General features: G+C 38.7%; 1 protein-coding gene across 1 annotated transcript in view; it reads right to left on the bottom strand.

Annotated features, from left to right (window-relative positions):
- The window catches only part of APAF1 (apoptotic peptidase activating factor 1), a 142,754-nt gene that overhangs the window by 10,391 nt on the left and 109,337 nt on the right, over positions 1 to 23,026 (bottom strand). Inside the window, exons 22-26 of the mRNA XM_008572720.1 lie at positions 22,238 to 22,363; positions 17,555 to 17,674; positions 17,109 to 17,234; positions 15,087 to 15,212; positions 13,495 to 13,641 (exon numbers count right to left, since the gene is read on the bottom strand). Coding sequence (XP_008570942.1) covers positions 13,495 to 13,641; positions 15,087 to 15,212; positions 17,109 to 17,234; positions 17,555 to 17,674; positions 22,238 to 22,363 — 645 coding nt within the window. The remainder of the gene's footprint in view (positions 1 to 13,494; positions 13,642 to 15,086; positions 15,213 to 17,108; positions 17,235 to 17,554; positions 17,675 to 22,237; positions 22,364 to 23,026) is intronic.

The raw sequence follows: 23,026 nt of genomic DNA, 5'->3' as shown, positions 1-23,026 counted from the left end.
TCTGTGATTTTTCCTATGCCTGGGGATTTTTCAGCCACTATTTTATTGAATATGTTTTCAAAATGTTCTCCTTTTTCCTTCCCTTCTGGAATACCCATGACTCGAATATTTGAGCGCTTAAGGTTGTCTAATATCTCTCTCAGATTTTCTTCAATGTCTTTGATATTTTTTTCTTTTTTCTTGTCTGCTTGTGTTATTTCAAACATCCCGTCTTCAAGTTCAGAGGTTCTCTCTTCAATTTCCGTTAGCCTGCTGGTTAAACTCTCCATTGTGTTTTTTATTTCGCTGAATAACTTCTTCAGTTCTGAAAGTTCTGCCACATTTTTTTTTAGGACATTGATTTCCTTGTACATTTCCTCTTTCAGGTCCTGTATACTTTTCCTCGTTTCATCATGCTGTCTAGCTGAGTTTTCTTGTATCTCATTCAGTTTCTTTAGAATTATCACTTGAAATTCCTTGTCATTCATTTCAAGGGCTTCTTGTTCTGTAGGATCTAGACTTTGAGATTTATTAACTTTTGGTGGTGTACTTTCTTGGTGTTTTGTGTTTCTGGTATCTTTTTTTCTGGATGTTTATTCATTTTGGCACGGGGTTTCACTGTGGACAGGTTTGACCCTATTCCCTGCTCTGTGCACTCTTGACTAGGCTGGGGAGTGTCTTCTGCAGCACCTGCTCGGCACCGCCCAGGAGGTCTTTCAGGTTTCTGCTAGTCACTCTGGGTGGCTATGCAGCACTGTATAGGGCTTTCTCGGGATTATTCACCTTCCTCCTGTTATTGCAGTTATCTGTGTGCTTGTCTTATCTCCTGTACCAGAGCGTGAGCTCCTTGGGGGAGGAGCCCGCAGCACACAGTTCCTCTTTAAATCCCCCTGGCGCAGACCGACTCTGGCGCTTGCCTGCGGTCAGCTCTCCAGCAGGTTCAAGCGAACTTGGGAGCGCTCCCATCACACTTTTCAGAGCTGAGCCTGCCGAGTGGCTCCCTCTCCGTTTCCGTGTTGTCACAGTCTCAGTCCTCAGCCACTGCTGCCTCGGGCTGCTCACTTGGTCCTGCAGTGCGTCTTCGGCACTCCCAGGAATCCTCTTTTATGCCAGCCCTAAACCTCGATTCTGTAGTTGCTTTTTTATAGTTGTAGATTAATTGATCAAAGACTTATTCATTTTTTGTTACTCTTGTAAATGCAAGTAGCACTCTGGCAGCACAGTGCACACCTCTCAGGCTCATGCCGTCTCCTGGCGACCCTGCTCCTGACCCATCACCATCTTGACTCCCCAGAATTTCGTTTCTTATTGATTTCTAATCTTAATCCATTGTGGCCTGAAAAAATACATGGGATAATTCTAATTTTTTTGAATTTGTTGAGACTTGATTTGTGACCTAACATTTGATTTATCCTGGAGAATGATTCATGTGCCGATGAGAAGAATGAATATTCTGAGGTTGTTGGATGGAATGTTCTGTAGATATCTGCCAAGTCCAATTGGTCTAGAGTGTTGTTTAGATCTTGTGTTTCTCTGCTGATTCTTTGCCTAGATGATCTGTCCAATATTGATAGTGGGGTGTTCAGGTCCCCTGCTATTATGGTATTAGTGTCTATTTCCTTTTTTAGGTCTAATAGAGTTTGCTTTATAAATCTGGCTGCTCCGACATTGGGTGCATATATATTTATGACTGTTACGTATTCTTGATGGACATTTATGATTGTTATGTCTTCTTGATGCATCAATCCTTTTATCATTACGTAGTGTCCCTCATTATCTCTTTTTATGGTTTTTAGTTTAAAGTCCATTTTAAAAGTCTATTTTGTCAGATATGAGAATAGCTACTCCAGCTCGTTTTTCTTTTCTGTTTGCATGGAAGATCTTTTTCCATCCTTTCACTCTTAGTCTATGTGAGTCTTTATGGGTGAGGTGGGTCTCTTGAAGGCAGCATATAGTTGGGTCCTCCTTTTTAATCCAGTCAGCCAGTCTGTGTCTTTTGATTGGGGAATTTAAGCCTTTTACATTAAGAGTTGTTATTGAAAAGTGTTGATTTATTCCTAGGATTTTATTGGTTATTGTTTGGTTGTCTTAGGTGTCTTTTGTTCCTTGCTTTCTGATTTACTGTTTGTTTTCTGTGTTTGTTGGTTCCTTGGGTTGTAGATAGCCTTTTTGTTTGTTTTCTCTTCATGAACGCCATTTTTATTATACTAGTGGGTTTTGATTTTTCTTGGGTTTTTACGGCAGTAGTAGTTATTTTTCAGTAACCAAACCCAGTACTCCCTTGAGAATTTCTTGTAAGGGTGGCCGTGTGGTGGTGAACTCCTGCAGTTTTTGTTTGTCTGAGAAATATCCTATTTGCCCTTCATTTCGGAAGGATAGCCTTACAGGGTAGAGTATTCTTGGCTGGCAATCTCTTTTAGTATTTTGAATATATCATCCCATTCCTTTCTGGCTTTTAGGGTTTGTGATGAAAAGTCTGATGTTAGCCTGATTGGGGCTCCCTTATAGGTGATTTGACGCTTCTCTCTTGAAGCTTTTAAGATTCTCTCTTTGTCTTTGAGTTTTGCCAATTTAACTATATCATGTCTTGGAGAAGACCTTTTTGGGTTGAAAATGTTTGGAGATCATTGAGCTTCCTGGAGCTGAAGATCTGTGATTTTTCCTATATCTGGGAAGTTTTCTGCCACTATTTTGTTGAATATGTTTTCAATGCAATCTCCTTTTTCCTCCCCTTCTGGAATACCCATGATTCAGATATTTGAGCGCTTAAGGTTGTCTGATATTTCTCTTACATTTTCTTCAATGTGTTTCTCTTTTTTTTCGTCTGCCTGCGTTATTTCAAACAGCCCATCTTCAAGGTCAGATGTTCTCTCTTCTGCTACTGCAAGCCTGCTGGTTAAACTCTCTGTTGTGTTTTTTATTTGGTTGAATGAATTCTTCACCTCAACAAGCTCTGCTACATTCTTTTTCAGGGCATTGATTTCCTTGTACATTTCTTCTTTCAGGTCCAGTTTACTTTTCCTCATTTCATCATGTTGTCTAGCTGAGTTTTCTTGTATCTCATTTAGTTTCCTTACAATTATCACTTGACATTCCTTGTCAGACATTTCAAGGGCTTCTTGTTCTATAGGATCTAGATCTTGACAGTTATTACCCTTTGGTGGTGTAGTTTCTTGATTTTTCATATTTCTGGTATCTTTCCTTCGATGTTTAGTCATTGTGGCAGGGGATTTCATGGTCCACTGGTTTGACACTATTGTCTGGCTAGGATGCTGCTGGGTCTGCCAAATTGATATGGCTGCCTCAGTGTCTGCTCAGTTCCCCACTAGTGCCTCGGGTGTGTGGTCGCCTCAGATCTTGGGCCTCTTACGGGAGGTGCCTCTCTGGTCAGCACTCACTCAGCCAGGCTGGGGATGGAGTCAGGTGGTGGTAGCAAGGCCTACCTGCTGGGTTGCACACTGGCACCGCAAGGGCAGAGTCTCCGAGGATCATGGGCCTCTCTGGCGGGCACCTCTCTGATCAGCATGCACTCGACAGGGCTGGGGATGGAGTCGGGTGGCAGCAGCGAGGCCTACCTGGTGGGTTTTACGCTGGCACCACCAGGCGCATGGTCTCTGCAGATCTTGGGCTTCTCCAGTTGGGACCCTCTCTGATCGGCGCACACTTGGAGGGGCTGTGGATGGAGTCTGGTGGCAGCAGCAAGGCCTACCTGCTGGGTTGCGCGTTGGCACCACAGGGCGCATGGTCTCTGCAGATCTTGGCGCCTCTCTGATCGGCACGCACTCAGCAGGGCAAAGACATAACATTTTAAAATTATAATTGAACCAAGATTATGACCAGTAGCATTTATATCAAGACACAGATTTCCAAGAACCTTACAAGATTTGGAACACATATTAATAACATCTTAGTATAACCAAAGAAGATCAAACCTTATTTCTTGTTTTGACAGTGTTTTTCATATAGTCTAATTTATCAAATAAGCCAATTAGTTTTGATACATCTCTTATATATCCTTTGAGAAGCTGAGGTTCCAGGGCCCTTGGAACCTCCCAAAGTTAGTTCAAGTCCGAGTTTTTAGAATTTGGTTTTAGAAAGGTGGTCCAATAACAAAGGCTTAAAACACTTAGTTGAATAAGATCACAAATCACTACAAAAATAAACAAAGTGACAAAAGATTTCAAAGGCAGAGAGCACAAGAAATTATCATGATAAAACATGAAATAAGTTTCCTAGACCAGTTATCTAAAAGATAAAGAAAACTTTTTACAATTTTCTATTAAGAGCAGTTAAGTATTTTTTAGGAGATCTGGTTGTTTCAGAGCAGGAGTACAAACTCTAAATCTGTATCACAATCCTTTTGATATTAATGTTCAATTTTTAGAAAAAACCTATTTGTTTTTAACTTTAGCCAATTTTTAAAATTTCTTTTACAAATTAACCTGTACAAACCATTATCACAACTTACTCAGACTTTTTGTTATTGTCCTATACTTCCTACTTCCTAAATAGCCAGTCATTTTACTCTAGGACAAAAACACACTGTACCAGATGCTTTCTCACATAAAAATCCTTTTCTTTTCTTTTTAGCCTTTCTAACCATAATTACATCTTCACATCCATAGCTTTCTTTATATCACCTCTTTTTTTTACATGCTTTTTTTTTCTATCAATGTTAAATTGGCCTCATTTGTCTAAATATTATAGAGAGGTTTTTCTGGTTTTGGCTAGGTTCGCAACTTAAAAGCCTCTAGCAAAGACAAATGTAATCCTGTTTGGTTAGTAAACCCAGGCAAAGATGTGTGCTGATAAGGACATTTTTATACATTCAGGTTAGTAAATGGGGGTCCATCTGTCACAGCAGATTACACAAAGCCCAGTTTGAGCCTCAAGTATTTTTACCAAATAGATATTTATGGTTTCTCAGCCATAAATTTGGTGTATTAAGTAGTTCCAAAGGTCTCTAGCAAAGGTTAAAGTTATGAAGCAGCAATCTTGAATCTTCATGAGTTATGGAAAATATCTTCTATTTATTATTTACCTTTTATAGTTTACATGAAAATTTAAAGGACCAGTGTACTATCAATATTACAGTTAATTTTGACCAATCAAGATTATTAAATTTAGGAAGTAAGCAATTTTGAATTGTTTTATATTAATATTTGTAGATTCTTTTTAAAAAAACATTTCTAATTTCTGAAGAGACATGCTTTTAATTTTAACAGATCTAAATATACTTAGTTCCTTTTTTGTATAAAACTAACTTTTTTTTTTTTTCCTTTTTGTCTTTTTTCATGACCGGTAACGGGATCGCAACCCTTGGTGTCGCGCCCACACCACGCTCAACCAGTGAACGGACCGGTCTCTACATGGGATCCGAACCCTCGGCGGGAGCGCCGCTGCACTCCCAAGCACCGCACTCTACCGAGTGCGCCACCGGGCCGGCCCTAAAACTAACATTTTTGTATTTTATCAATATAACATAACTTTAAGATTTTAAATTATCGAGAAGAATTTCTGAAACTATAATGATCTCATTTATAAACATTTAACCCATTCACATTTGTTTAATTTACTCATATCAAGCTATACCCTTATCAACCAATATTAACTAGGGCCTTTGAGATATTGGGCATAGGTCCCCTTTCACTAGCCATCCTGGGTCCCAAGTGCCCATGTGGCATTTAGGGCCATGTGGAATCCAGAGAGGCCATGTGGAGCTTAAGGCAGAGGGCATCATTCACAAAGATAATGTTTAAAAGATATTGTTTCTCCCTGCATGGCCCACAGGCAGAGCTGAGATAAGGAGGAGACATATTGGGTTTTGTCCTGCAGCTGATGGCCCAGGTGCTGTGGACACATTATGTCCTCTGATCTCACCATGGCCCTCTGTTTAGTGTTCAGAATTTACAGGCTTAATACCAAACACAAGCTAATAACAAGACATGTGCAGGGCTTTGGGAGAAGCCCAGAAGCCAGTTCTCTTATAGCTTTTAGTCCTTAAATTAAACAAACATTACCTGAAGAAAAATTTAGGCAAAAGGTTTAAATCAAATTTTGAAAATATATTTATTAAAGTCACACGAACTTGAAAAGTATACTTATTTATTTAATGAGTGCACATTAATTATAAGCCAATTTGGTACCATGCAGACAATACAAACACATATAGACACGAACATGCAGACATAGCATATATTTACGTATATATGTAGACATAAACAGAAACAATAAGGATTTTATAGGTTTTGTTTAAAAATAATAAGAAGACAGATAAAATAGAAAACTCACTAGTATAAAAGGACAGTCAGGTTTAAATTGTGTTTCTAAAGAATGTTAAAGCTTATCTGTGAAGCCTCACCCTGTTTTAGAGAAAGTAAGATAATGAAAACAGGTAGATTTTAGTCTAGTTTTTGTTTCTCAAATGGGTTACTAAGCTTAAGCACTGAGCTATTAAAATGAGATGAAGCCATTTGACTTTTGGGGTTTCCAGAGAAAGGCAGCAGACCCAAAAGGAGGTCTGGTTGGAGCCAGGGCTGCATTTCTCAGAAAGCCACAGAGTCTTTGGTGAAGAAGAGAAGCACATGCAGTTAAAAAAAAGAAAACATGCTCAAACAAAACTAACATTGCAAAGAAATATTAACTTCTTTTACTTTAGTTTGTACAATTAAAAGCTTTTTCGGTCACTGGCAAAAATTAAGTTTTATACTTTTTCAGTGACATAAACATGTCTTTCTTTTTTCTTAAGGTCTTGAATAGGTCTCAAAGCAACCTGACATAGATTTCAAGTTGTTAGATGGGACACCTTGACGAGATCCATTGTAAAAATTAGCCAGTGATCAATTTGTTCCCCCATTTTCATGTCAAGGCTCCCTTCATTGTGGTACCAAGGATATTGTTGTCTAATAACCACTAATAGTTTTACAAGCTGCCATTCAGTTACTTTACAGCCAGCTGCTTTAAGGAGACGTTGGAGTTGTAATTTATGTTGAGTCTCTCTTTTGTTAAAGAATTTTCCATATTTTAAAAGTGAAAGAAAGAGAAAAAACCTTCCAGTTGAAAGACAGCTTGACCTGCCACAGGCGTGCAGTCACTAATTGAAAGCCAACTGTGATTCCCTTACCAGGATGGGTAAATGCAAATGTCAGATGTCCTTTACTTTCCATGGCTTGGCAGGTCAGTCTCTGATCCATGGAGTCAGAATGCCTCACACGGGGCACCATTTGTCACCCCTCCCAGGGTGATGGAGATGAAAAGGATTACTCAAAGCACATTTCTTCTAAGTAGTAAGAAGCCCTGAAAAGGCTAATTTCCAGAAACCCTCAAGAGAGAGGCATTCCTCGGAAAATAACCCTGAACTAGGGTCTTCTCTCAGTATTCTCCAGGCCAGAATGTTACAGAAAAGGAACACAGGTGGTTATAAAAGAACAGTAAGATAATTGTCATGGCAACAATCATTCAGTTTAGCTGCACCAAGGATGTCTGCCCTTAGAGCCAGGATTTTGCTGTGTTACAATTCTTTATCTACAAGAGACTTTAGCCTGAGGAAAGTTTCCTGTCTTTCGCAAGCTTAACATTTCTATGTGTAATTCTAAAAAGTTAGGCCCTGTGAAATGCATTTGCTTTATAAACACTAGTATACTACACAGGAAAAAACAAAAAGAGAATAAACCCTATGAACTATAGTGAACTATGGACTTCAGGTGATAATGATATGTCAATGTAGGTCTACCAATTCTAACAAACATGCAGCTCTACTGGGGGATGTTGATATGGGGGAAGCTGTGTATATGTAAACGCTAGGCATATAGGGGAAATCTCTTAATGAAGTATTATTATTGTACCCATTTTACATATAAGAAAACCAAAGCCCAGAGAGGGTAAACAATCTTGTGCAAGGTCACAAAGCTAATAAGTAGCAGAGCCAGGCTTTGAACTCAGGCCATCCATTATATTCTCCTGCCTCTAAGTCATGGCGCACCTCCATTTATCGCCATGTGTTCTGTACTTCACTTTTTAAGTTAAAATTAAATCTTCAAGATATGTATCACATTTTATGATTCACTGTTTTAATTAACTTTTCCAGTTGACTTGACAACTGCCAATCCCAAGTTCACTGGATAATAGTAAAACTAATGTTTATTTATTTATTTTTTTCCTTTTTGTCTTTTTTACTGACCGGCAACGGGATCGCAACCCTCGGTGTTGCACCCGCACTGCACTCAGCCAGTGAGTGGGAACCGGTCTCCACATGGGATCCGAACCCTCGGCGGGAGCACCACCACACTCCCAAGCGGTGCACTCTCCAGTGCGCCACCGGGCCGGCCCCTAATGTTTATTTTTCAGTTATTATAAATGTACATCTATTGTTTAAACCACTGTAAAATTTTATGTACATAAAGAAGAAAACAAAAATCATTAATCCAGAGACAAACACTGGCAATTACTTAATGTATTTTTTTCCAGTCATTTTTTTCATAAATATACTTTTAAAAATAACATTATGACTATATTTAGCTTATGTCTTCTGCTTTTTTCATGTTGTATCATAAGCATGCTTCATGTTCATTATTATTCATCTATAACACTATTTTACTGGTCTTTTTTTTTTTTTCCTTTTTGTCTTTTTTCGTGTCCGGCAACGGACCGCAACCCTCAGTGTCGCACCCGTACCGGACCGGGATCGGCAATGGGATCGCAACCCTCGGTGCCACGCCCGCCCCTCGCTCAGCCAGTGAGCGGGAACCGGTCTGTATGTGGGATCCGAACCCTCGGCGGGAGCGCCGCCACACTCCCAAGTGGCGCACTGTAGCAGTGCGCCACCGGGCCGGCCATTACTGGTCTCTTTTTTAAAACTTGTAGTAATAATATTATTTGTAGAAAGAAAAAATCTTTTTTTTTGTTTTGTTTTGTTTGTTTTTCCATGTGGCACATGAGTGACTGATTTATTTTAAGATGATATCATTGAAATACAATTTTGTAAGTGTTTTGATATACAGAAAAAAATGGGATCATGTACCATAAAGAGTTTAAATAGCATACAATTCTTCTCTCCCCATTTTGACCCCAAGAAATCACATTTTGCCTGTATAAAATTTTGAGTCCTAAAAGGTTGAAGTTTGGTTTAAAACTTGTAAGTCATGAATTTTACAAAAATATTGAATGAACTAAGGAAATGGATGAATCATTTCTTATTTGGAGCCAAAAATAAATAAAAGAATACATCATAGTGCTGGAATAGTATCAAGGGTCAGTAATCTGCTAGCTGCTTCTCCCCCACAACCCCCAACAAAGAAACACAGGATTTACTTATTTATTTTTCATTACAATCCAATTTACAGAAATCAAAAGGTTTATAAGAGACTATGCATAATTGATAGTCAACAAATTAGATTGTCTAGATGAAATAAATTCCTAGCAACACACCACCTACCAATACTGAGTTATGAAAAACAGAGAATTTGAACAGAACTACAGCTTGATGAGTGATTATTGTTTTAAGATGAATGATTATTGTTTTTTGGATACCTGATGCAGGACTCCCCTGAAGAGGGCTGGTCCTGCAATGGTGAACTCATGCAGTTTTTGTTTGTCTGAAAAATATACTATTTCTCCCTCATTTCTGAAGGACAGCCTTGCTGGGTACAGTATTCTTGCCTGGGAGGTTTTTTTTCTTTTAGTATTTTGAATAAATCTTTCCATGTTCTTCTGGCCTATAGAGTTTCTGTTGAGAAGTCTGCTGTTAGTCTGACCAGGGCTCCCTTATAGGTGACTTGATGCTTTTCTCTTGCTTCTTTTAAGATTCTCTCTTTGTGTTTGAGTTAAGATTCTCTCTTTGTGGTTAGTCTGACCAGGGCTCCCTTATAGGTGACTTGATGCTTTTCTCTTGCTTCTTTTAAGATTCTCTCTTTGTGTTTGAGCTTTGCCAGTTTGACTATAATGTGTCTTGGAGAGGATCTTTTTGGGTTGAATCTGTTTGGGGATCTTTGAGCTTCCTGGATCTGAAGGTCAGTGTCTCTCCCTATACCTGGGAAGTTTTCCATTATTATTTTGTTGAATAGGGTTTGACTGTCTTTTCCTTTTTCCTCCCCTTCTGGAATACCAATGATTCAAATGTTTGCGTGCTTAAGATTGTTTGCTAGCTCTCTTAGGTTTTCTTCATTTTTTAAAATTCCTTTTCCTAGGCCGAACCCGTGGCTCACTCAGGAGAGTGCAGTGCTGGGAGCACTGAGGCCGCGGGTTCGGATCCTATATAGGGATGGCCAGTGCACTCACTGGCTGGGCGCAGTGTGGGCAACACCAAGCCAAGGGTTATGATCCCCTTACCGGTCACAAAAAAAAATAAATAAATAAATTCCCTTTCCTTTTTTTTGGTCCACTTGGGTTTTTTCAAAAAGACTATCTTCGAGATCAGAAATTCTTTCTTCTGTTTGTTCTAGCCTGCTGCTTAAGCTCTCAGTTGTCTTTTTTATTTCATTGAGTGAATCTTTCAGTTCCATGAGTTCTACCACATTCTTTTTTAAGGTATTAATCTCTCTGTAAATCTCCTGCTGCATATCCCGGATTTTTAAATTATTTTTCATTTCATTATGTTGTGTAACTGAGTCTTCTCATATCTCAGTGAGTTTCCTTAAGATTGTTACTCAAAATTCCTGTTCAGTCATTTCAAGGGTTTTCTGCTGTCTAGGGTCTGGTATTTGAGAATTACTGTATTCATTTGGTGGTATCATATTTTCTTGGATTTTCATATTTCTAGTATCTCTATGTTGATGTCTGGTCATCTGATAGAGCAGTTGCTTCATCTGTGACTCTGGAGTAGGCTTTGAGGAGAGAGATGTCCTCTTCTTTTCCAGTCCGCTGATGACTCTACTTCTATCAATGCAGTTGAGTGTCTTGATGGGTCGCCTACATGGTGGCTGTGGCTACTGCTGTGGCATCAAGCTACTTTTGCAGCAGCTGTGGCTATAGTGGTGGCTGTGGCGGGCTACCCACATGGAAGTAGTGTTTCGGCATATTCCTTTGCCTGCTTCCAGGTGGGGGATGTCTCCCCTGGCTCCTGCCTAGGATCCCAGGAGTGCTCTGCTGCTTGCCTGCTTCTGGGCAGAGGGGGCTGCCATCAGCTCCTAACTTAGGACCCCAGGCACACTCTGCTGTTTGCCTGCTTCAGAGCAGAGGGGGCTGCCCTCAGCCTGTTCCATATTTCAAATCAGCTTTTCCCTTCATGATCATGAATTAATGTTGAGTTTTTTGTCATTCTAACAGTATGTACTCTGTGCCATAATGGAGGAAAACAGCTAAATTATATTATTTTTTCACTTATAAATAGGAATAATTTTGAAAATTAAGAACATTTTAGCTACTGGATACCTACTTTATCTTACTGGAACTCAATTTATACAGCTTGAATTCTAAAGTCAACAGACTGAAAGGGTCTATTTTCTTGGACACTACAGCAGCTGTTCCTTTTAACTTTTAATTTGCTCTGTGCTTTTGGATAGCCTCATTAACATGCTGGGTAGATGCAGGCTGGGCTGTATCATAATCAGTTTAACCATTCTAGTAATCAAACCAGAAGGCAAAAGCAGCCTGACTGCAACTTAAATATAGAGACTAAATATACAGGCAATAGGTTCTGTCAGTCTTAAGACATAACCTCTCCAGCACAAATATCCATTCTGCTACTTTATTTCAAGGTTCTCCAAGAACTCTGCAAATCTGGTCACTTATCTTTATTACATCTTATAAGCCAGACTCACAATTATGTGACAGCATTCTAGGGGGCCCAGTGAATCAAATGACATGGTCTCTAGAAGCTTGGTGTCAAACTTGAGCAGTTAAGTCTTTCAGCAGCTAACATACCTAAAGACTCCCAGCTTCCAACACAAAGACAGCAAGGTTTCTCCTCTAAACATCACTCTCAGAGTAGACCAAGAGTTACAGTATAACTTTACATTAAAGGAGGACAAGTAGTGATCATGTCTCCGGATTCCCCAAAAACTGAATACAGGTGGGCCCCAAAAGGTGTAGTTAATGCAACATTTTGTAAACAGAATTGTATTTTCAATGCAACCTTGTAAAGGGATCATAAAATACATTCTTTCATGAAGCTAAAGACTGCCTTATAATTTATCTTTTTTATAAGCTAAATTTTTTTTTAATTCATTTTTTTTGGCTGCTGGCTGGTACAAGAATCCGAACCCATGTCCTTGGTGTTATAAGGCTGTGCTCTATAAACTAGACTTTTATGTTGAGTAAAATTGCAATTGCATGTGTCCCATATAAGCAAAAACTTTATTCATTCAAATATTTGTGAACATCTATACTGTATTAGACAATCAGAATCATCTCCTACATTTGACTGCTTTTACTAAGAAATAACATTACAAGATTTTATTAAAGATCTATTTTAAATGAAAAATCTTACAGTATCACCTTCTACCTCTCTTACAAGTAAACCACTATTCAAAAGACTCACCTCAAGCATCCCCCTCCATATGAAGCCTCTGCTAATGCCCAAAGGTAGGTGATCACTCTTCTCTTCTCCTCTGTCCCTCCAATACCCTCATGCAAAGTATCCTAGGCTCTCCTACACGTTAGGGACTTTGTTTGTCTACCGTCAGCTTTTACCATAGACTGTAAGCCTCACTCTTCTCTTCTCCTCTGTCCCTCCAATACCCTCATGCAAAGTATCCTAGGCTCTCCTATACGTTAGGGACTTTGTTTGTCTACCGTCAGCTTTTACCATAGACTGTAAGCTGCCAAAAGGCAGGAACCAAGCCTTAAACATTGTACCACACAGCAGTATCCTAGCCCACAGGAGGCACATATCACAGTCTTACTGAGTGGATAGACAGATGCAAGCACCAAAAAATGACCCCGAAGCACCACAACACACTCAAGCCTTGGCCTCAATAGTCACTAGTAAGTTTGCATGAGCCAACTTGCTAGAGAAAATCAAGTAGAAAGAAGAACTCGGTTTGAGTCTTGGCTCTTCTACTTATAAGTTATGTAATTTTAGAAAAGTCACAATATCCATGAAAGTCAATTTCCTCATTTGTAAACCAAGGATAAATAAAAGTTAAGCCTCATAAAGCTGACTAATGAGATGACAGAAGTGAAGCATTTTGTAAACTATAAAGCAATATTCTTCCCCTATTATTATTACAGAAGGAAAACAATTTCACAAATATGCTTTTTAAAGCATTTCAACCAAAATAATAAAAAATGAGTAACATGGAAAATAAAATTAAACACCCCATGTACTAGTCACTCTGATCACTGAAGTTTTATATGGAGCAGTATGAGAGCACTGGATTGAGAACATCCCTAACACTGTCACCAAAGCTTCCCCAAGATCTTAGTAGACCTTAGGCTCATCACTGCAAAACAGGGAACACAGTAACTGTCCTTTTACTCTATAGGTTGTAGGAAGCCCAACTGAGAAACAAGAAATGAAAATAGCTTGGAAAGTATGATATACACTGTTTTCTTTCACAGTCCTTGAGGAACTCTTACCTTAAGATATCCACCAGCAGAGACAAGCATTTTGCTATCTGGAGAAAAGCAAAGGTCAGTCACCCAGCCTCCATGAGTAGCAGCTCCTTCTTCTACTGAAATCGGAGCACACAAATGAAGCAGTTCACCATTTGAGACATTCCATATCTGCATAAACATGAACAGCATTCTAGGGGGCCCAGTGAATCAAATGACATGGTCTCTAGAAGCTTGGTGTCAAACTTGAGCAGTTAAGTCTTTCAGCAGCTAACATACCTAAAGACTCCCAGCTTCCAACACAAAGACAGCAAGGTTTCTCCTCTAAACATCACTCTCAGAGTAGACCAAGAGTTACAGTATAACTTTACATTAAAGGAGGACAAGTAGTGATCATGTCTCCGGATTCCCCAAAAACTGAATACAGGTGGGCCCCAAAAGGTGTAGTTAATGCAACATTTTGTAAACAGAATTGTATTTTCAATGCAACCTTGTAAAGGGATCATAAAATACATTCTTTCATGAAGCTAAAGACTGCCTTATAATTTATCTTTTTTATAAGCTAAATTTTTTTTTAATTCATTTTTTTTGGCTGCTGGCTGGTACAAGAATCCGAACCCATGTCCTTGGTGTTATAAGGCTGTGCTCTATAAACTAGACTTTTATGTTGAGTAAAATTGCAATTGCATGTGTCCCATATAAGCAAAAACTTTATTCATTCAAATATTTGTGAACATCTATACTGTATTAGACAATCAGAATCATCTCCTACATTTGTTAAAAAAAAAAAAAAAAAAAAAAAAAAACACCCTCCTTATATACACCAGGTACCAAAGCAGCCATCATAATACCCAAACTTTTCCCAATTACCCAATTCTTCTGACACAACCAAGTCAACTGACTACTTTTCCATGATTTCTGATCTTTCAGCATGCAATACTTTCCATATTGTACTGCATTTCCACAAACACAAAAAGAAGAGCATTCTATGCCTCCTAGAAGGACTGTTTTCTAATTAAAATTGTATATCTTAAGCACTGCAGGGTAAGAAAAACTGGCATATCCATGATAATCTGCCTCAGTAAGGAGGCCTTCAATGCCCTCTCTGTGTCAAAAATGTGAACCTCTGCACTGTACAACAAAGGCAAATGGTCCAAAGAGGAGGACTGCAACAAGCCACACTGTAATGTTGACTGATCTAATGGATAATGCTAATGAGATCTTTTCTTTCAGCCCTGCCAACAGCAGAATTTTCAATTCATTTATAACCTAGACAATGATTTACAAAATTATTTTCCTCAAATTTTGCCACTAAAAACAAACTTTGGGTTCAAGTCAAGAATTAAGATGAGCAGAGAACCAACTGCAAATAACTAGGGCATGTGCCCCCTCACATATACAGGAAATGCTTCACTCCAACTCTAAAATGAATTGTTCTGCAGTAGAGTGCAGCTGTGAATACAATGTGTACAAGAAACAAAACAAAGAATGCCTCACCCAACCAGAACCCCAGGGCCTGTGCTTCCCTCTCCATTAAAAAAGTCCCCAAAGTGGTGACAAGTGCTAGAGCCCATTCTACAGGAAGAGTAGTACTCTCATGTTGGCAAACAACATACCCTGATTTCCCCATTGTCATCTCCAGTTGCCAGCAGGGTACTGTCTGCAGAGAAGGCAGAACAGCGCACACAGCCGTTGTGGCCCCTCAACTCATGAAGAGAGGAAAGGAGTTCAAAACTCCAAATCTGGAAGGCAATTAGGATTGTTTAGGAATAGTAAATACACTTAAAACAAGCATCTGAAAGCCCTGTCTTGAGTGTTATTTAGCCATAAATTCAATCACATGGAAGTTTTAACATCTGATAGTTCACAAACTTTCATAAGATGCCTAAGTTCCAACTTGCAACCTTGTTAATTTTTCCGAGTTCTCTTTAATTACCCAAGTCACATCCAGTTCAAGGACCTAAGTCACAGCTTCTTTATCTTTAGGGTTGGAAGAACACTGAATCAGTAAAGAGCAATCTGTGGAGTGAAGCAGACCTCAGTATGAGTCCTGGCTCCACTGTGACCTAGGACAATTCACATAAGCTTCTCTAGCTTCAGTTTCTGCATCTGTAAAATGAGGACAATAGTGCCTATGGTGTGAAGATTATACAGAGGGAAATGCCTAGCACAGGGCCTACTACATGCCAAGTGATGTTTAAAGGTCAGTCACTATACTATCCTACTATCTTGATGGCTAAATGTTGTTCTTTTCCTTCCTTCCAATATTCTGTCTCATACTTCTGTCATCACCATTTAACAAGCACATACTGAAAACTACCATGTTCTAGACACTATGAGCTAAGAACTGGTGGTATAAAGTGATTAGATATAGTCCCTATCCTTGAAAAGTTTATAGTTTAATCAGGAAGACAGTCTCATGAACAGTTAGTTAGTGAACAGTTGTATCAAGTAAATGCACTAACAAACATGAATAACATGTAATGAGAACACTGAAGGGAGGGCAGCGAACCCTGCCTGAGGATCAAGAAAGGCTTTGCTGAAGAGCTAGGTCTAGAAGGATGAATCATAATGTTTCAAGGTAAAAAAGGAGTAGAAGTTTGTGTTAAACCAAAGTTAACAGAATGAACAAAAAGACGGAGGTAGAAAGTAGGCTGGCACAAAGGAAACAATATAGCAGAAAGAGATGGTGATGGGCTAAGGGGTTCGCCTATAATCTATCAGGTGACAGGTGTTTCAACAGGGGACTCAGGCAGCAGTATGGAAAACAAAGTAGAGGAGGTGCAGACCAGAGGCAGGATGTGGGGACAGCACACCAGTGAAAAGGGAGGAGAGTGTGGTGAGGATGAGAAGAAAACAGATCTAAGAGACATTGAGAGTAATCAACAGAGCATAAAAGAACAGACAGAGGGCCGGCCCGGTGGCGCACTGGATAGTGCGCCGCTTGGGAAGCGCAGCGGCACTCCCGCCCGAGGGTTCGGATCCCACATACAGACCGGTTCCCGCTCACTGGCTGAGCGAGGCGCAGGAGCAACACCGAGGGTTGCGATCCCGTTTCCGGTCCCCAGTCCGGTACGGGGGCAACACTGAGGGTTGCGATCCGTTGCCGGACACGGAAAAAGACAAAAGACAAAAAAAAAAAAAAAAGAACAGACAGAGTCCCTGATAATTCCAATGTTTGTAGTTTGGAAAGATGAGTAGATAATGATACCATTATAAAGATGGAGAAGAAAGAAAAGAATAGAGTACTCAATGTCCCCAAACAAGCAGCCTCACTCACTGGAATGTGACTTTCAGAAGCATCAACTTACATCAATTATATAAAAATTTACTGTGGGTGTGTAATTAAATGTAAATCCCTTTCAATGGTGTTTTATTGCCTATAATATGGAATAGAGATTCCATTTGATTACTTATAGACAAAAAGTAACCTAAAATGGAGTAATCAGAAGCCCTCAATGCCACTCACTTAATCAATCTGACACCTACTAAATACCAATGGGCATCCTCCAAAAGCTCACAAAATATGAGTCAGATATGTAGAAACTATTACTGTCCTGTTTTATACATTATTTGGACTTATAATACATAACTAATACAAAAGTTTTATGCATGGACATTTCAACTGATTGACCTACCTTTGCAGTCTTGTCAGCAGAGGTAGATGAAAACTTGGTAGCATCAGGGGAGATATCACAAGAAAGTACTGTACCCTGATGACAGACAAAGTCTTTTTCTACTCTTCCGGTAATAATATTCCATACCTTTTAAAAAAACACAAAACTTAGAAGGTGACATTTTTAAGAACATTTTGCACTAATGAGCATGATCAGCTACATGATAGATCTACAAAAGAAGAGCTTTAGCACAATGGCTGTTATGACCTCTTTAAGTGTCATTTAGCATAAATGCTCATAAACACACAGCATATGTAGGTGACTGCGGTGAACAGAAAACAGGCATGAGAAAATAAAAATTTTAAAATTTAAGTAATTACTTAACATTCATGTGCTTTTGGCTGTCATAATATAATGACTGCAATATTAGAATACTTCTTAAAAAACAAACCTGTGCCTCAAATTACCTTCACTGTTCCATCGAATGACCAAGAAAGCAGTCCTGAATTTTTCAAGAGCCTAAAATCTTTCACTGTTTCCTGATGGGCTTGCAAAAAGACATATTCCTCTGATTGCCAGTTCCATACCTGAATATCAAAGAAATAAGTCGTTTATAACCCTCCCCCAATAATATCCCGGGGGTGGAAGGGTAGGGAGGTGTGTACTCTCTGTCTAAAGCCTTTTGTCCTCATGGTATTTCAATAAAACGAAGAAGAGTAACAAGGAAGAATATGGTCCACATTTCACAGACACAGAAGAGAAAAGCTTGGGTTAATTAACTTGACTAAGGGCAAAATAAAATACTTTTCTTCCTAAACAAAATTTGTTTTCTACAGTTGCTTGGAGAACAGTTCGTTATACCAGAAGATAAGAGAAAAGCCACGATATGCCAGTGAGCTCACCACCTGATTAAATTTTCCTGAGAAAATTACCCCAATTACATAGCCACAGATTTCTGAAGCTATAAGCCAGGCAAGTCCGCAGATTCTGTTTGACTCTACCGAAGCTGGCCCTACTGCCTAGAAAGGTCAGCTGACCAAAGGAGCTTCAAACCAGGTCATGGAATTTTCAGGCTTCAGAGTTCTTAGCTATTCCCTGATGCAATCCTCAAAATAGCAGAAGTAGCAATAGGGCATTATTTTTCACATGGAGCTTCAGGAAGAGTTCCTCAGACACAAGGGAAGGAGGAGAAACAAATAATATGAGGAACTGGCACAAAATAAGTATATAAGCATGCCTGAGGCACAGAGGTGAACAGAAGAGAAATTTACTCCTATGCCATGTCCATGTAAAGAACATCTCTTAAGTACTTAATCAAGGCAACTGTATGTAGGGCCTTGTTAATTCTTGACTTCAAATTATCTTATTTAACAAATGTTTACTTAGCACCTATAGGGACGCAAATATGAATCAAACAAGGCTCTTGCATAAAGAAACCTAAGAGTCTAGCAAAGAAAATGAGACATACAAAAAATATATATACAATAGAAGATATAATTACATAGGCAAAAGTTCTGTGGAACTCAAAGAAGCAATTCCTCAGAGATTTGCTGGAGACAGTGCATTCAAAGTAGGCTTGAAGGGCCGGCCTGGTGGCGCACTGCTACAGTGCGCCGCTTGGGAGTGTGGCAGCGCTCCCGCCGAGGGTTCGGATCCCACATACAGACCGGCCGCTCACTGGCTGAGCGAGGTGCGGGCGCAACACCGAGGGTTGCGATCCCGTTGCCGGTCCCGGTCCGGTACGGGCGTGACACTGAGGGTTGCGATCCATTGCCGGTCACGAAAAAAGACAAAAAGGAAAAAAAAAAACAAAGTAGGCTTGAAGAGTGGAGTGGAAGTATGATTCACAAACTGAGAAAGTCTTTTCCATCAAAGGGAATGAATGCTGGAGCTTAAGTACAGGAGCAGGAAAACGTGAAAAGATTATAGGGACTTGCTCATGGTTCAATCTGGCTGGAGCATAGGATATGCAGAAGGAACAGCAGAGAAAAAAAGGTTGGGTAGATATTCGAAGAAACAACCTAGAGGGCCTGATGAGAAGCTAAACTTATGAGGTGTGGACAATCAGGCAGACTCCAAAAAAATAAAAAGATCAAGAAAAATCAGCTGCCCCCACAGGTATGCACATTAGTAACATTATGAGTCTAGTTTTTGACTGGTGAAGGTTAAATATTAGGAATGTCTTCAAGCCATTTCCTATCAGGCTTAGGCAAAATTGTAAAAGAAATAGCATCTTATTCCCCTTTCTTTACTGCTTTATTCACTACATTTTAGCGGACACCTCAGATCTCTCCATATCCTCTCAGAGTGTTCATTCACAGAAACAGGATATCAGGAGCAGCATATCTTGTATGCGAGCAAGGGGACTTTGGAAGTGGAACTGGAAGTGAGAGTACTCCTAAAGAGAATGAGTTGAGAATTTCAGGACCTTAATAACCCAGTGAGGTATGCTGGGGGACAGGGAAGAAACAGGCTCTTCTAGCTCCCAAATCATACCAGAAAGGAAGGGCACCCTGTGTGACTAAACATGAAATACCTTAAATCATTTCCACTAGGAGCTTCCTGGCTGCCTCCTCCCCGTTTCTAGGCTTTACTAAACTAGAGGACCAGTGGCTACTCCTAACAGCTCTTCCTGGTTGACAGACTCTGCCAGTCCTAGCTGACTGAGCCCGATTCAATGTCCATTCCTGACTCAGATTCTTACAGCTGCCCTCCACATCAGGAAGTTGGAGAGCTTTCCTGAGCAGATGTAACAGAATTTGACAATCACTGAAGGGAGATTAAGAATAGCCTTCGCAGCTTTTGTTACAGAAGCTTTCTTACAAGGCAATGACGACAGCGATACTTTCTTTGTCGGATTCAAAGTGTGCTAATTGAATCACCTTGATATAATAGCTAGATTTCTACCAGCATTAGTCAAAAGAATAAAATTGAGTTTGGGGATGTTTCTACCATTAGCTATAACTTTTGCAATGTATATATACTAGAATTTTTTCAGCTAAGTAAATAAGGTTTAAATTTTAGAAATGCCAAAGAAACTTCTTACAACTGCAAGAACCAATATGTTCTCATACATTGGCTCAAATGTATGGCTAATACTTGAGTTTCATTTACCTCAAGGTAAAAGATCAAAAACTACCAAGAAACACCTCAATTTTCACAACTCTAAGTGTTATAATCAGGTAAGTTGATTCTTCGATTTTTGGCAATACCTCCAGCATAGATAATAACTCTAAACAAGCATTTTCTAAACTACTACATTCCAGGCACTGGGGATACACAGATGACTAAAACAAACCTCCATTTAGTCATTTACTAAAACATTAAAAAACTAAAACAAAACCCAACCAATCATTTCTTGGAAATACCTACTAAGAGTTTTGTTACATGAATGCATATTCATTAAAGCATTCTAAATGTAAAAAGTATTGTGAGAAGAACAGAAAAAGATGAAAACACAACCAGTATTTCTAAAAATAATCTAACTCCTATTCTAAAAATATTTCTAGAAATTATTTCTCCCTCTGGCTGAGAATATCTGAAATCTTTGAGTAGGACATAAAACCTTATGAATTTAACTTTTCACAGAAAGACTATACAATGTCTCAAAAGAATTTCATCAGATGTAGTTTAGTTTCAACCATTTCAAAGACATCTGGAGAGGAAGAAGGGTGACTATACACTGAGTTTCACAGCTGAATACACCAGTATCATGGGAGCCTACAATAAGTAAGTTTCTATACTGAAGCCAAATTTCATTACAGTCATACACCTTCATAGGACTCACAAGGCATAACTTAAAAAGATCTTTTTTCCAAAATAGTTTTTAATAATGTAGTTAATTAGATATTGATACCATAAGAAATATATATACTAAATAAAACATAGGTAACTTCCATTGAACATACTAGGGGTCTTCAAAAAGTTAATGGAAAATGCATATTACGAAAAAACTATGAATGTATTACAAAAGAGAAAGCAGATTGGACAAAAAAAAAAAATCTAAGAAATAATTCAAGTATCCTTCCCTGAAATGAAAAACATTGTTTCCAAACTGAGAAGGGATACTGAATGTCCAAAACAATAGATGAAAACAAGTACAAACCAAAGCACATGATCATGAAATTTCAAAATTCTGGGGACAAACAGAAGATCCTAAAATCTTCCAGAGAGAAAGATAACAAAGCTGAATGGTTTCAGACTTCTCAACATGAACTTTGGAACTTGGAAGAAAATGGAGCAATGTCTTCAAAGTTTTAGGGTAAAATAATTTCAAACTATACCCACTGAAAGGTTGAATTTTCCTAAATTGCATTAAGGCAGAAATGCATTCATGGTACCCTTAGTACACATAGCATACTTAGTCATAATGACATTAAAGATCTAAAGAAAACTTTGTTATGACTGTATTTAGATGATGGGGTTTCATAAATGGTTGTGTATGCACGTATGTCAGTGGTGAGATAGACAGGAGGAGAAGAAAAGGTAAATCCTAATCTACTTACTAATGGGAAAATCAAGAACAACACTATAGGCATGCCATATGGAGGCATGAAGTTAAAAGTTAAAAGTGATGCTTCTGGAGAATGAGACAATGAGGTGCTTAATTTTCATAATAAACCTTGTAATACTATTTGAATTTAAAAACATGTACATTGGAACTTTAATAAAAATCAAGCAAAGTTTAAAAGAATACATAGTAAGCTTAAAACCTCCATATTCACAATCCTTCACTACAGTAAACCATTTTTTCACAGGATTTCATCCCTGTAATAAACATTCTATTCTTAAAAGAAGAGAATAAAATTACTTCAATAGGATTTTACTACTGTAAAGAGAAATTACATAAATGTGGCAAAAAGTATATTTATTGATACAAATACAAATACTAAGGCAGGCAGGAGAATTCAAATGAATCCTTGATTTTCAAAATAAACAAACTTCCAGTGGAGGTTCTAAGTCAAATTGCCTGCCTCACCTGCAGAAAAATATAAAACATGAAAGGGTTTCATCTAAGCCCATGTGCCTACTCTGAATGTACTGCCCCAAAGTAATATGTTTAAAATGCACACCAGATTTTAGGCATAATCAAAGTGTTCCTTTGCTACAGTCAGCATTACATATGTTAAGAGTTCATCCTCCCCACTCACCTGAATTGCAGAATCATCAGAACTTGAAATAAGAGTCTTCTCATCAGCTGTGAATTGGATGTGCTGTACAGCTTTCTTGTGCCCAATGCTGGATTGGAAAACTCTGTTGTTTAGAAGTTCAAAAATCTTAAAGTAGAAAACCACAGAAAATTAATACAAAAAAATTAAGCAACATCTAGGCATTACACTACAAAGATATTAGACTACAGAAGGGTATATAGAATTTCCATCTTATAGTGCTTTCAGTTTAACTACAAACACACAAATGAATGGCACACATACATACACACATGTATGGACACATGTGCACATGCACACATGCGCACACACCCACAAATAAAACACTCACTGGAATAACCAGATGGCAATAGGAACCAGTGGTCCTTCTGAGTACTCAACTATACAATTCATCAAACAAGCGGCAGTCTGGGCTCAGCCTCCAAAAAGAAAATGACATTTAAGATGGATGAGAGAGAAGAAAGAAAAAAATACTGGATGAGGCAAGGCAAGCTCTTCATAAAACAACACAGGGACAAGAAAAGATAAAGGGAAAGACAAGAGAGACAGGTAAAGGAAAAAAGGATATGAGAAGCCTGGGGGGCAGTAAAATGAGAAGACTTAATTAAGAGGCTAAAGACTAACATGCCAAATGCAGAGTTTAAGAAGGCAATAATAAAACTCAAAAAATAATGACTATGTCAAAAAGGCTTGAATTCATGCAAAAAAAAAAAAAAGGTAAAATATGATTTCTTTGCCCAAATTAAAATATACTCAAGGAAGCCTAAGGAA

The sequence above is a fragment of the Galeopterus variegatus genome, unplaced genomic scaffold, assembly GCF_000696425.1.
Source record: "Galeopterus variegatus unplaced genomic scaffold, G_variegatus-3.0.2 Scaffold827, whole genome shotgun sequence".
Lineage (NCBI taxonomy): Eukaryota > Metazoa > Chordata > Mammalia > Dermoptera > Cynocephalidae > Galeopterus > Galeopterus variegatus.
Note: the sequence above shows the minus strand (reverse complement) of the source record. Positions and strands in the feature narration are given on the sequence as shown.